General features: G+C 52.1%; 1 protein-coding gene across 1 annotated transcript; it reads right to left on the bottom strand.

Annotated features, from left to right (window-relative positions):
* Window positions 1-8,190: 8,190 nt before the first annotated feature.
* LOC135381337 (uncharacterized protein K02A2.6-like) lies at window positions 8,191-9,564 on the bottom strand. The gene has a single exon (XM_064612546.1). The coding sequence runs from the start codon at window positions 9,562-9,564 to the stop codon at window positions 8,191-8,193; it is 1,374 nt and encodes a 457-aa protein (XP_064468616.1).
* Window positions 9,565-14,346: the final 4,782 nt, after the last annotated feature.

Below are 14,346 nucleotides of genomic sequence, written 5' to 3'. Positions count from 1 at the left end.
TCGACTTGATCTAATGATGTTTCCAGCCAACGTCGTAACGTTCGAATTCACATTGGCTTACAATTTTCCTCTATAATTTAATGTGTTGAAACATTCGATTACATTTTTCATTGACAGCTGCTCCTTCGGATCAGTCCTGCGTGCTCCTATGGATATTCTTTCACGAGGTGTTTATTTCTTGATTACATAGAGATACGTTTATACAAAGTCATACTCACACGAAGTTACTCGAGGCGTGACCTCTCCGATGGGGCGACCACCACATCGAGGCTTCTGCACGATCGAGGGCCCCTGGTACGTTTACTCACCTGAGCAACCACTAGGACCCAATAGAAGAACAGTATTCAGCAATCACTACATATTGTTCGCCGTAACAGGATTCCATTGGAACCAATTCTTCCAAAAGCGACAGTTTCTTTTAAAAAGCACCTTTAGGGCCAGTTCTCACTTGGCGACGCCCGGCGCGGCGTCGTGAGCGGGGGGGGGGGGGGGGGGGGGGAGGAGTGTCGTTGGGAGGAACCCGAGAGGTCTGCCTGCCTGATTAGGCGGCATGTTTCTCGGGAAGGGAAAGATGGTGGAGAGGAGGAAAGGGTGAAGTGGAAGACCGAGCGGAATCCGCTCGGGGGGAGGATAGCTGCGTCCACGGGCCGACTTCAGGGGAACTGTGCCGGCATACGCCTATTACACATCTGAGGGAAACCCAGGAAAAACCCCAGACGGCACAGCCGGCCCGCGGATTCGAACCGCGGACCTCCCAGTCTCCAAGCGCACGCGTTACCGCTGCGCCACCGGAGCTGGTGTCGTGAGCGGGCGGCGGACATAGACGCGCATTTGCGGAGTCGGGAGAGGAGAGACGTCGAGCCAAAAAAACTGCCATGTCGACCTTCTTTCACGACGTCCGCGAGAGCTGCTGAGAACGACAGCTGGCGTACCAATTAGGTGACACAGAAAGGCCACGCCTCCTGATGTTTCCCTGCTTTGGACGACGGAATATGCCACTGTGGTGGGAACATGAAAATCGCGTGCGCTGACGAGGCGGCGGAAATGCGCCTCTACTTCCGCCGCCCGCTCACGACGCCGCGTCGGGCTTCGCAAGTGAGAACTGACCCTTAGAAAAGTTACATCTCCGGTGACCGTCATATTTGGAAAATATTCCTTTGTAACGCAGAAGGCACGTAGTCGTCCCAAGTAGCACAATGTACCGAAAGTTCAGGCAGGTGTCTTATCATTTTACACAACTGTGCAGAAGAAAACAACCTTTGGACGCGCATATTCTGGTGCACATGCATACAGTTTGACGGCGGGAGGAGGCCGTGCCAGCTGTGCATTGCGTAGTCGTCAAATCGACGGCACTTTGCATGTGGTGTACTGTGTTCTGCATGTGGCTGAACTTCGCGAAGGTCAGAAATGGTGATCCTGTAGCCGTCATGCAACGGCTGCCTCGACAACCCATCGATATTGTCAATGCTTGAAATGGATTTGATCTTGTACTGATATCACAAGGAACCACATTGTTTGAGTTTGTCCTCTCCGCTATAAATAGCCACCGTCAGACTTATCTGTAGCGTGCGAGCGCGTGGACTGCGCCGCGAGGCAGGTGCGTAGCGAGGGGGAGGGGGGGGGCTTGCAGAGGGCCTTGGGGGCTAGAGCCCCCTCCCAAAATGTAGGCCGCATTGTGTGTATGGCGACATTTCTTCACGGTGGCTCAGGTTGACTCACTGAAGCGCTCAAGAAATGTGGTCACCACCGGCTGGCGATCACCATTTGGCCTCGTAAATGTGGGAGCAAACTTTTTTTTTTTTTTTTGCAAGCTCCGCACTTCCCCCCCCCCCTCCTCATAATGTTCCACCTAAAAAAAAAAGTTCTGGCTACGCCCCTGCCGCGGGGTTAAAACGTACACGACCACACGACAGCTTCTTGGCATGCTCAGTTGGGCAGTTAGAGCGCTTACAATGTCTGTGCTTTGCACGAACGCTTACCACCGGCTGTGCTGTATGCGCACTGCAACGTGCCGTTGTTTCAAATCCAGCGCCAATGCCCCGCGGCGCTGGTGTCTGCGCAGGTCACGAGCTCGCGCGTTACAGTTACGTCTGACGGCGGCTGTATGCGCTGAAATGTTTTACTCCCTGGGTGCACATCGAAGTGTTTTTCGTTCTGCGTGGGAGTGTGTACGTTCATCTGAGGTAAGTGATCTGTTGGTTCAGTCTTCTTTGTATCTTGAATCTCTTCCTGTAGTACAACTCCCACCGGACCGGCATAAATCACACCGTGACCGCAAGGCCCCCAATTTGCAGTGCAGAGTAAAGTGCGGTCTGATGACGATGACGACGACGATGATGATGATGACGACGGGGCCGTTCCCTTCGTATCGGGCGGACAACGCAGCGGTGGTGGTGGTGGTTATGCTGAAAGAGCTCCCGCGCATTCGTTTCCGACAGTGACACGCTAGCAGCGAATGCGACCGTACGGACTTACATATATCTGCCTAGGTAACCAACTGACTTGTTTGCAAGTCCATACGGTACCATTCGCTGCTAGCTTGTCACTCTGGAGGAGGAATGCGCCGGAGCGTGTTCCGTGAACTTTTGTCCAGCACTGTACGAGGCATCTCTGCTACTTCTTTGCCATAAGTACTCCAGTCCTCTCTTGGTGATGTCCATGCAGACGTCACTGCCAAATTCAAGTGCTTCCGCGAGTGAGTCTGTTTCAGCCTTGAGGGGGGGGGGGGGGGGGAATTAGACGACACCCCGACATAATGTTCTCAGTAGTCTGACGCAGATGGATTGCACCGTTGTCAGCATAAACCCTTGAGAAGTTCATTTTCGTTTTGCACTGATAAACTCAGTGCAAACTCAGTGATTGAATCAGTGCATTACAAGCATGGCTAGAAGTAGGGTTGTGCGGTTAATAGATTTATTTCAATCACTTATATGACTGGGGTATACAGAAACAAAACGTTGAGGAGCACGAAACGACTACCTTATGAGTCAGGGTCGAACTGATTTATTATCTGTCAGCAGCTAGTCACGAAAATGAATTCAAAAAGCGTGCCCCGAGGAGGCACCCGACATCCTCGTCGTCCCTACGGCTTGGGCGCCACAGAGCCCCTCTGCCAGACTCCGGGAGGAGCGATCGGCCCATGACAGACTTGGCAGCGCCGGCGGGTGCGTCTTGGGAATGCTGAAGGGGTGGCGCTGGAAGTGGGGTGAAGAGCAACGCAGCTTCAAGATACGAGGGTTCGGTAAAGGCGGGCTTCAGCCTGTCAATGTTGACGTTGTCGCCTTGCCGTTGATAGAGATGACGTAAAACTTGTCACCGCGGCGCAACACAGGATGAGGGCCAGTTCAGTTGGCCAGAATAAGGCTACGGCAGCGACTTTCGGACTGCGTCGCGGCGGAGGAAAACGTGCATGGCGGTGGCCAGTTGCTGCGGGATGTAGGGCATTCGGGAGGAGCTAGCCCATGTTGGAGTAGGCGGTAGCTCAGCGAATGTGTGATGGAGGTCGTGCAGGAAATTCTGTGGTCGGTGGCGGGAGGGGTGGACGGTTCAAAGAAATCTGCTGGGAGAATCAGAGTTGTGCCGTACACCAACTCAGCAGGACTGCAAGCGATGTCAGGCTTAGCGCGGCACGTATACCGAGCAGGACAACGGGCAGAACGGTAGCCCAGGCTGGGTTGGGTTGGGTTGGGTTCTCGTAGGTCATGATGGCAGCCTTGAGCTGGCGGTGAAAACGCTCCACCAACCCATTAGCGGATAGGATGTGGTCCGGATGCGAATGGTTCCAAGAAGTGCGAGATATGCAGCGAGCAGGCGCGCTTCGAACTGGGGACCACGGTCGGTGGTGACTGTGGACGGTACGCCAAATCGGGCAGTCCACATGGAGAAGAAAGTGGATGCAACGGTGGCAGCGGTGGCACATAGGGGCAGCTTCAGGTCAACGCGTGAATCGGTCGATGGCGGTTAAAAGGTACCGATGGCCAGAAGAGGGCGGCAAGGGAGCAATAATATCGATGTGCACGTGATCGAATCTGATATCAGGCAGGGCAAAACGGCCAAGGGGTGTGAAGGTGTGCCGGGTGACCTTGGACCGCTGCCATGCTGAGCATAGGCAGAAATCCAGGCACGAATGTCCGTGTTCATTTTCGACCAGATGAAACGTGCACTGACGAGTCTTTGGGTGGCCCGGACTCGAGGATCAGACATTGTGAAGAGAGTCGAAAACGGGGTGGTTGAACTGTAGGAGAACGTACGGCCTCGGTGGGGTGGTGGCAGTGTCGCAGCAGAGCGACATGTCGAAGCCTGGTAGAAAAACGTCCTCAAGCTGGAGAGATGAGGAGTTAGAGCGCCGCAAAGCTTTAAGTTCCTGGTTATCATGCTGGGCATGGGCGATGGCATCTGGCGATAGAGGCGCGAGGGCTGATATGCGGCTGAAGGCATCAGCGGGGCAGTTCTTGGCACCGGAGGCATGTTCAATGCGGGTGGTGAATTTGGGCCAAGAAGGCCGATTGCCTAATCTCACGTGGAGAATAACGAGACCTTTCGGACGTGAAGGCGTAGTTGAGCGGCTTGTGAATCCTGAGGATGGTGAACTCACGGCCTTGAAGGAAGTGTCGGAAATGCTTCACAGCGAGGTATGCCGCCAGACGTTCCTTGCCGAACGTGCTGTACCGCGCGTCTCAGCGGACTTGCCTTAGAAAAGAAAACGACCGGGCGCCAGCCTTCACGAAGCTCTTTGTGGAAAACTCTGCCAACAGCAGTGCCAGATGTATCTACCATGAGGGCAGTTGGCGCGCCAGGACTTGGGTGGGCGAGAAGTGTGGTCGAAGCGAGTAGCGGCTTGATGGAAGTGAAAGCTTCGAATGCACCGCTCGTCCAACTTAGTGTGGCAGACGATGCTTTGTTCTGACGCAAGAGAGCTTCGAGGAGACGTAAGGTATAGGCACAGTGGATAGGAAACGCCAGTAAACGTTCACCAGGCCCAGGAAATGGCGTAGTTGGCGCAGAGTTTGCGGCTGCGGAAAGTTCACGATGGCATCGACTTTCTGCTGGACCGGGGCAATGCCTTAAGCGGATACAATATGGCCGAGGAATTCCAAAGAGGGAACCCCGAACTTGCATTTGGCAACATTGACGACCACGTGTTCAGAGAGGCGAGCAAAAAGCCCCTGAAGCGCTCGCAACCAGAATGTCGTCAATGTACGCAAAGACGAAAGCAAGCCCGCGGGTGACAGTGTCGATGAAATTCTGGAACACCTGGGCGGCTTTTCGAAGACCGAATGGCATGCGCAAAAACTCAAAAAGGCCAAATGGGGTGGTAATGGCGGTTTTTGACTTGCATCAACAGGAATCTGGAGGTATGCCTTAATCAAATCGGTCTTCGAGAACACTTTCATGCCGTAGAGGTTGGCGGTGAAGTCTTGAAGACTAGGTAGAGGGTAACGGCCCGGGATCGTAATAAGGTTGAGAGCGCGATAGTCGCCGCAAGGTCTCCAATCCCCGGTCTACTTAGGGACCTTATGTAGCGCCGATGACCAACTAGCGAAGGAGGGTCGAGCGATCCCGATGTCCAACATATGCTCGAATTCCGCTTTCGCAATTTTCAGCTTCTCCGGCGATAGAAGGTCGCGGCCTGGCTAAAACTGCAGGGCCAGTCTTCTGGATGTAGTGGACGACATCATGCTTGACGGGTTTTGTCCAATCGGGGGTTGGGTCAATGACGGGTGCTGTCGGGGGAGTTCGGCGTTGGGCGTAGGATGGCGGTAAGGCGGGTGAAGACGTTCCGCTGAAGCCAACAATTGATGTAGAAACGGTGGATGGTGAGACGAGTTTGCACGACAACACAAAGGGCAAAGTGATGCAGAAAGTCTGCTCCAAGGATGGGTTGGCTGACTGCGGCAATTACGAAAATCAAGTGAAAATCCTGCGCAGGCAAAGGTTTAAATTGAGAAGCTTCTCCCGGTAGACAGGGATGGCGGTATTGTTGAGTGCCATGACGTGGAACAACGTCGGATTAAGACGGTCGCGAGAAAATGCTGGTAGCACGCTGAGAGCAGCGCGAGTGTCAACAAGAAAACGGGTCTTGGTGGCGCGGTCAGTGACGAAAAACAAGCGGCCGCCGGTTGTCGCCGGCAACGGTTCCCGGGAGAGTTTCCCGACCAGCCGCAAAGTCTGGTGCATCCATGAAGGAAAGGAAAAAAGGAGGCGACCCAACGGCTCGTCGACAGAAGAGAGAAGCGTGGGGCAAGTGACGTGAGAATAGGAAGTGAGCTGTAGCTTCTTTGGAGCCACGCGAGGGTCACGTTACCACAATAGCCCAATGAAGCCGCTTGGGGGCCATTTCGGCGCGTTACCACCACACCTCTTCACGTATTCCGAAACTAATCGTTGGGGGCTCCCATAGAGATGTACGAGTATGTGACCGAAACCGGAAGGCGAGCGGTGATGTCACTGGAGTGGCCCCCAATCGCGGCTTCACTTCTCAGAACAATAGGGGTCCTCCTTTCTTTCCTTCCTCCATGGGTGCATCTCAAGGCGGCTTCGCCGAAGCGCTCGTGGTACCAGCAAGGTGGCGGGTTGTCAGCGTCAACAGAAGGTGAGCGCCGACGGAGAAATCTTCGGGGGCAGCGACAAGATCGGTGAGATGGACTAGTGAATCGCCTTGGGGAGCGCCGATGTGGATCAGCAATGCTCAGAGCTGCAACAGTATCCGAGAGGCGTTGAATCTCAGCTCGCATGGCCACGAGTTCGTCGCTGAGGGGAGAGCACACCGTGGAAGGAGGTGGACATGACTGGAGGGTAGCGCTTCAGAGAGTTCGGGATCTTTCACAAACAGCAGCGATAGTAGGGGTAGCCACTTCTATAACCTTATCTGCATGCTGCGCAAGCTGAGCCAGAAGCAGGGCTGAGCCTGTGGAAGGAACCTTTAGAGACAGAGAGCCTGTCCGGTTTGGTGAAGCATCAGCGAAGAACTGAGCTCATGATTTATTGCTCGCGCGGACAGCATTAGCTGTCCTCGTCTTCTGTCCTCGTCGCTGTCCTCGTCTGCGTGAACCGAGCGCTCGGCAAGGGAAACTGGGAGAGCGGAGAAATGGTGTGGCGGTGGACTTTTGCACGTTGACAGGAGAGGCAAGATCGGGTCCAGTTACGAATGTCAGTATTCATGGAAGGCCAGAAGTAACGAGCCGTAATCAAACGCTGAGTTGCCCTGACTCCTGGATGAGCGAGTTGATGAAGCGCGGCGAAGATGGGTCGCCGGAAAGCCTTCGGAAAGAAGGGTCGCTCCGAGCCTGTGGATGTGTCACAGTAAACAGGTGTGTCTATTCCCGGAAAACAGATCTCACGAATGGCCCGGAAGGAATGGCTGGATAGTAGGTGTTGCAACTCGGAATCAGATTGTTGATGATGAACAACTTCGGCGAGGTTTATGGGGGTGTGTTCCAAATTCGATATGCGACTTAACGTGTCAGCTGGAACATTGTCGCTGCCTTTTACGTGTTTGATCTCGGCATTGAATTCCGCTAGGTACGCGAGATGCCGTACTTCCCTGGAGGAACGCCGAGAGCTACCTGAACGATAGGCGAAAACCAAGGGCTTCTGATCTGTGAAGATGGTGAATGACCTGTCCTCGAGGTAGTATCGAAAATGATTGACGGCCGTGAAGGCAGCGAGGAGCTCACGTCCCAACGTGCTGTAGCGCTCTTCTGTGGGGGAGAACTTTTTCGAGAAGAACGCGACAGGTTGCCACTGGCCCTCAACGCGTTGCTGCAAGACTGCGCCGATGGCGTGGTTAGAGGCATCCACCATTAGAGACGTAGGTGCGTCCATGACGGGGTAGATCAAGGTCGTTGCCGACGCCAGTGCTTGTCTGGCTTCCTGAAAGGCTTGTAAGGTATCGGAGGACCAGGAAAGCGTCGTGGCTCCCGACCTGGTCTGCCTCAGGAACGCCTCAAGAGGTCGTAGTATTACCGCGCAGCGTGGAATAAAACGCCTATAAAAATTGATCATTCCCAAGAAACGGCGGAGCTGGGTGATGGACGACGGCAGAAGAAAGTTCTGGATTTTCTCGACTTGGTTGGTAAGAGGAGAAATTCCTCGAGCGTTTACTCTGTGTCCTAAGAACTCCAAGGCCGGAACTCCGAACTCGCATTTGTTGGCATTGATCAGCAGCCCATGGTCGGCCAGGCGTCCAAATTAAGTTCGTAAATGTTGAAGGTGTTCTTCGGGTGAAGCACTGGCCACTAGCAAGTCGTCGAGGTAGGCGAATACGAAAAGTAGCCCGCGAGTGATATTGTCAATGAACCGCTGAAAAGATTGGGCAGCATTCTGGAGGCCGAACGGCATTCGGAGAAACTCAAAGAGGCCGAAGGGGGTGACTATTGCGGGTTTGAGAATGTCTTCCTCGGCCATTGGTATCTGATGGTAAGCTTTCATTAAATCTATCTTCGAAAACATCGTTGCACCTGAAAGACCCGTGGTGAAATCAGAGATGTTGGGCAAGGGGCAGCGGTCCGGAACCGTAGCCAAATTTAACGCGCGATAGTCTCCACAGGGCCGCCAGTCACCGGTCTTTTTGGGAACCATGTGAAGGGGCGAAGACCAGCTACTAGATGATGGACGAATGATGCCGACAGCGAGCATGTGGTCGAACTCTTGTCGCGCAATAACAAGTTTTTCGGGGCTTAGGCGACGAGCTTTTGCGAATACTGGTTGGCCACTTGTTACGATGTGGTGGGCGACAGGGTGCTTGACGGGCTTCGTCCAGTGACACGGGGCCGTCAAGGATGGAAACTGTCGTAAAAGATCGGCAAAAACATTGTTCTGCGGAAGAGTGATCGCGAGGCCGACAGATGTAGCCCGCGTGCTTACGCCGTTGACCGTGACGCGAGTTAAGGTGGTCCACCAGCCTTTGCCCAGCGACATCAACCAAATTTGGTAGCGCCCTAGGAAATCGCTGCCTAGGATACAGTGCCGAGTGTCAGCAACGAGAAACACCCAGTGAAATGTCCTGCGTAATCCGAAGTCGAGAGACAATGCACGACGGTAGTAAACTGGAATTCTGGAGCCGTTTACTGCTGTGAGATATATTATGGGCGTTCTGCTTCTGTCGGATGGTGAGGCCGGAAGGACGCTGACCTCCGCTCCGGTGTCGACAAGGAAATTGTGCTTGCCGCACCGATTCTTGATGAAGAAAAGGCGACCTTGCCGTATGTGGTGGGGGCTTCCGGTCGCCGCTAGTAACCCCCGGCGTAGTTTCCCTGCCATGCACACGGAGATTCGCATCGCCGAGCTCTGTGTGACCGAAACGGCGGGGGGACCAACAAAGGTGGCGTCGGCGCGTTGGCGGCGAAGTGGGAGGAGTCGGGGAACGTGCGGCACGGCGACGTTGAGTAGAACGGTCCGGGCCTGAGGAAGTGCGGTCGCGGGGTCCGGATCGCTCGAGTATGTCTGCGATGCGGCGCACTTCTTCCCGTAGCGAGGCCAGGTCAGAGCTTTCCGCTGCCGACACAGAGGATGCTTGCTGTGACTGGTGCTGGGAAGGAGCGCTTGGTGAAGGTGAAAAGTCATGTGTGCCTTCAAGCGCTGACAGCGCATACGGGTTGCACGAGTCGGAGAACAGCTTCATTGCCTTATCCGCTCTGGTAGCTAATGACACAATATCGGTCTCTTCCGTAACAGACAGTGCCAGCTGGACTGCATGAGGAAGTTTTGAGAGGAACAGCTCACGAAAGAGCTTGTCGTCAAAAGGAGCGGTTCCAAGGATTTGTTTCATGTATCTGACGAGCTGTGAAGGTTTGCGGTCCCCCAAAGGCTCATTTGAGAAGAGGAAAGGACAGACAAGATGTGATGGTACCTAGTCGATTGGGTAGCGATGCCGCCTAAGGCGAATTGCGATTCCGCCTGTTGAAACCATAAGTCGGGTCGGGACCGAATAAATGGTGGCAAGCGGATAGCGAAATGCCCAACGCGGGCCGCGGTAGGTGAACCTTCCATGTTGCAGTTCGAATCGTTCGGGTCACCACTTTAGAGACACAGAGCCTGTCCGGTTTGGTGAAGCATCAGCGAAGAACTGAGCTCATAATTTATTGCTCGCGCGGACAGCATCAGCTGTCCTCGTCTTCGCCACAAACCATTTGCACAGTGGGTGGAAGCCCTTGCCGAAAAAGCTCTTGGAACAAAGGTGGCAGCTCGGTCAGCGAGGAGGGCTTGCATGGAGCGAAGTTACTGGGAAGAGCGGCAGTCGCCGAGCCCCTCTGAGCTTAATAGCTGTTGAAGCCGCTTCCGTTCTGACAACATGGTGCGCTGGAGAACAGCAGTTCTCAAGGCGTCGTAAGGGTTGGTCGCCGGGGAAGTGGAAATGATAGCGGCGACGGTCCATCGCAATTTCTGGGGGCAAGGAAGCGACGATGGGCCGGTACCGGGTGAGTTGAGATGTTATTCCGGCGAGGAAGAACTGAGCTTCGACTTGCTGAAACGAGATGCTGGGGTGGCGAAGCCAAAATGGCGGCAGACGAACAGCGACGTGGCCAAAATGGGGCTGGCCCATTTCTTGAGCGGCGACTGCATGTTCGACGGGCGGAACAAGATTTGGGCCGCCGGAAGGATCCATGAAGAAGAGTAGGTGTTAGATTCCGGGTCACCAAAAATGAGGAGCACGCCACGACTACCCAGGTTCGACTACCCAGGTCAGGGTCGAACTGATTTATTCTCTGTCGGCAGCTAGCCACGAACACGAACTCAAAAAGCGTGCCTCGAGGAGCAGATTTATTATTATGAATTATGAATGAATTATGATGAAATTATTATGAATTATTCATGAATAATTACTTTATTATGACAGAAACACAGCTGAACTACCATAAAATACGCAATAAACACACGTGAGACAATAATGCTTCACGAATCACGATACAGGTGCAGACTACACATGGGTAGGAATACATTAATCGAGGGTTCACTCGTCTAATCATTATCTAACTTGTCGTGGCGAACATACATTCAGTAGAGTAACAAGTAGAGGGACGATGAGACAGAAGATGAGACAGAAATTTGCAATTGAATATAAAATTTTTGTTTTTCATGTGTAAAAAAAAAACAAGCCATAGGCACATTCTCAGGGGTCTAGAGCTTCTGACCTGTAAATACACACACACACATACACTGGATGATGATGAGGTGGGCGATTCACCGCCGCTGAGGCGGTACACTGCCCTATTGCGCGTTGGGAAAGGATGAGGGGATGATGATGAGGGGGGGGGGGGGGGGCTTTCAGACAGCCGTCACCAGACCGGTGGAGCACAAGTACTCCGCAAGAAGACGGCCTTGCATCTGGTGGGCAGCGTTCGTCCACGGTCCGGGGATCTTCGCGAGGTTGAACGGACGCTTGTCAATACGTTGCATAGATACTCCCATTAGTGCACGCTCGTGGTGATATTGCCCACAAGCCAGGATGACGTGGCAGAGGTCGCCGTGCACTCCACAAGTGGGGCAGAGGGAAGACGAGGTGGAGCCGAGACGGTGTTGAAAGGGCCTGTAAATACAGAACGGACGCAGCCGGTCTAAAACAAGCACGGAACAAGAAATTCAAAAACGCAGATGGCCTCATCGTGCCCCAACCCTCGGGGCAAGACGCGACATCGCGTGGGGCAAGATGAGACACGCCGTGATAATGAACTATATAAATTTTAACTACGGGACCGCTATATGTAAATTGGAAACCTCTTGTACCATACTGTCAAATAAAGCTGAAGTCTGAAATTAGTTTTTGCAATCCAAGCAGACAAAGTAAAGCTCGTAGGCCCCTACGCAACCCCTTGAGCCCACCGCTCACATGATGTACAATAAAAGCACACAGGACCCGGTACTTGCTCCACCGTTCTTTGCGAACAAGGCACCGCCAGTCTGATGTGTCGCTGATCGCTCGCTTTTGCGTGCGCGTTTGCTTTGCTGTAAATATCCTAGGAAACAAGAAATTTTTCTGGAAAATCCTAGGCAATACCAATATGCAAAAACGAAATGTGTGAGGAACAAGTATAAAGCCACCTAATAGTTGACTTATCAGTTTCTAAATGACATTAAATTGTCTCGTCTTGCCCCGTGCATATCACCGGATGCATTATTTTTTCTATCCAACACCAAGAGTACCCATATTTTGCATATATCTAGATGAATAAATAAAGGAGTAGGATGTGGACTTACGTTGACAGAATAAGCCTGCGAAATGCTGCTGCATAGATGACAAGAAAAAGGACTACAGAAAATCGCGCCTTTTTTGCGGGTCTTTACATTCCAGACAGAAGTAACTGTTTTTTTTTTCTCTCTCTCTCTTCAACGCAAACACCAATCCCACAATTCTCACGTGCAATAAAGCGGACATGCAGAGCCACCTATGAGTAAAGTTTCAAACACGTGGAGCAACGCGTCTCTGAGACAGGCGGCGTCGAGTAAAAAATGTCGCGTCTTGCCCCGTGTTTCATCTTGTCCCACCTTACCTACATTGCGAACGCCAGCCGAACCTTAGGCTACATGACACGCAATTCCTTCCCTTGCCCCTTTACATAAATAACATTATTCAAACCGTCGTCAGATCAAAACTGCAATGGACCCTTATTAGCAATCATTCATGTCATAGAATGTGTACAGAATAGGGCTGTACGTTTTATCCTCCGAAATTATAGCCGCTCCGCGAGAGTCACATCACTGATATCTAATCTTTACATACCGCTACTACCACTATGCCGTAAAATTAATTGTCTTTGCTTCTTCCAAATTGCTACCAGAATCCTGTACTGAAGTACTCCTTCCTTCTGTATACCACGAATAGATATTGGTCAGGAAGTAGGATTCCGTCGCTCTCGACTATAACTGAAACTTTTTCTGGATCATCAATGATCTTTCCCTATATATGAGCCTGGCTTGGTATGAGTTGTGCTGGTGTGGTCGCCGTTTCAACACCACGTGTTCAATATGTAGTTCATATCTGGCGATGCGTGGACAGGTTATGCAGTCAACTCGCAAAGCGTCGTTGGATCCCCGCGTGATTTTATCTATTTATTTCTACCGCTTAGACTGTACGAGTTCCAGTTGCGATATTTCCGCCGTTTCTTGCAAATACGTGGTGTCAGATGTCGTTGTCGCAGATGAGCCTCGTGGGATAGCCCGACTAGTAATGTCGTTTCGTTCGTTTAATTAAAGCTGATAGTTTTACGAGCCCTAGTCATTTCCATCAATAAAGCCGACGCTGATTCCAAACCTATCACTACACCTAACCTAGGTGTAACACTCGTATCAAATCGCCACACAGAAGGTTCAATTCACTATTACGAGGAAAACTTTCTGGACATGCTCGGGCACAAATGACATTCAAACCAGCATTACGGCTTTCTTGAAGCTGTACCAAGCTATCATACGAGTGTGGTTCAATAAATAACCTTAAAACTCTAACTAAAATTTCGAACTCTATCTCATACTTAATGTTCTTGCTGTGGGTGGTAGTGCTGGTAGTATTGGTCTTCTACACTCTGTATGTTGCGTTCTGCGATTTCCACATGGCACGTGCAAGCACGCGGCAACTGATTACAAACGGGTGCCCCGATTCAGGTTTGCACCAGCGAGGAGTAATGGTCAGTCATCCGCTTCCTTATGAGCGAAGGTGTGAATCCCATTGACATCCACCGTCGCATGAAGGCACAGTATGGTAGTGCCTGCATATCACCGCAGCAAGTGTGCGGACGGCTGGATGCACGCTTAATTTCGGAGATGGCAACACAAATGCGTTGGACTCGCCACGACCTGGTGGCTCGCGCACTGCTGTAGCGGCCGAAGCTGTCAAATCCTTTGTTTTGGGGATAATCAAGGTACTTTTTTTTATTGCGTGTTAGCGCCGCGAAGCAACTGTGGCTATGAGCGGCGTACAGATGTGGACAGACGGAGAGAGGATAGCAGGAAGGAGTGGGGGACAGGGGGATAATCAGAATACAACTGTTGAACATTGAATGCCAGTAAACAACGAAACATATTATGATCTCCTGGCAGCATATTTGAAGTCCGCCATCACAACAAACGTCGTGGACAGCTCGCAATAGTGTACTGTTCCAACATGATGACGTCCGGTCACAAACGTCACGTATGACTACTTCAACCATCCGTGATCTTCGATTTGATTGCCTTCCACATTAGCCATATTCGCCTGACTTCGCGTCGTCGGACTATGTTACGTAGGTATTTGGGGTGTTGAGGGAAAAAATTATTTTTCTACTTGTCGTACCTGGGGAGATATAAACCCTTGAACAGACGTACTCCTCAAGTTATGACATCAGAGCTGCGACCATTCCCATTGGTAGTCATAAG

Source organism: Ornithodoros turicata, chromosome 1, assembly GCF_037126465.1.
Source record: "Ornithodoros turicata isolate Travis chromosome 1, ASM3712646v1, whole genome shotgun sequence".
Taxonomy (NCBI): domain Eukaryota; kingdom Metazoa; phylum Arthropoda; class Arachnida; order Ixodida; family Argasidae; genus Ornithodoros; species Ornithodoros turicata.
This window is presented reverse-complemented; position numbering and strand designations above follow the sequence as displayed.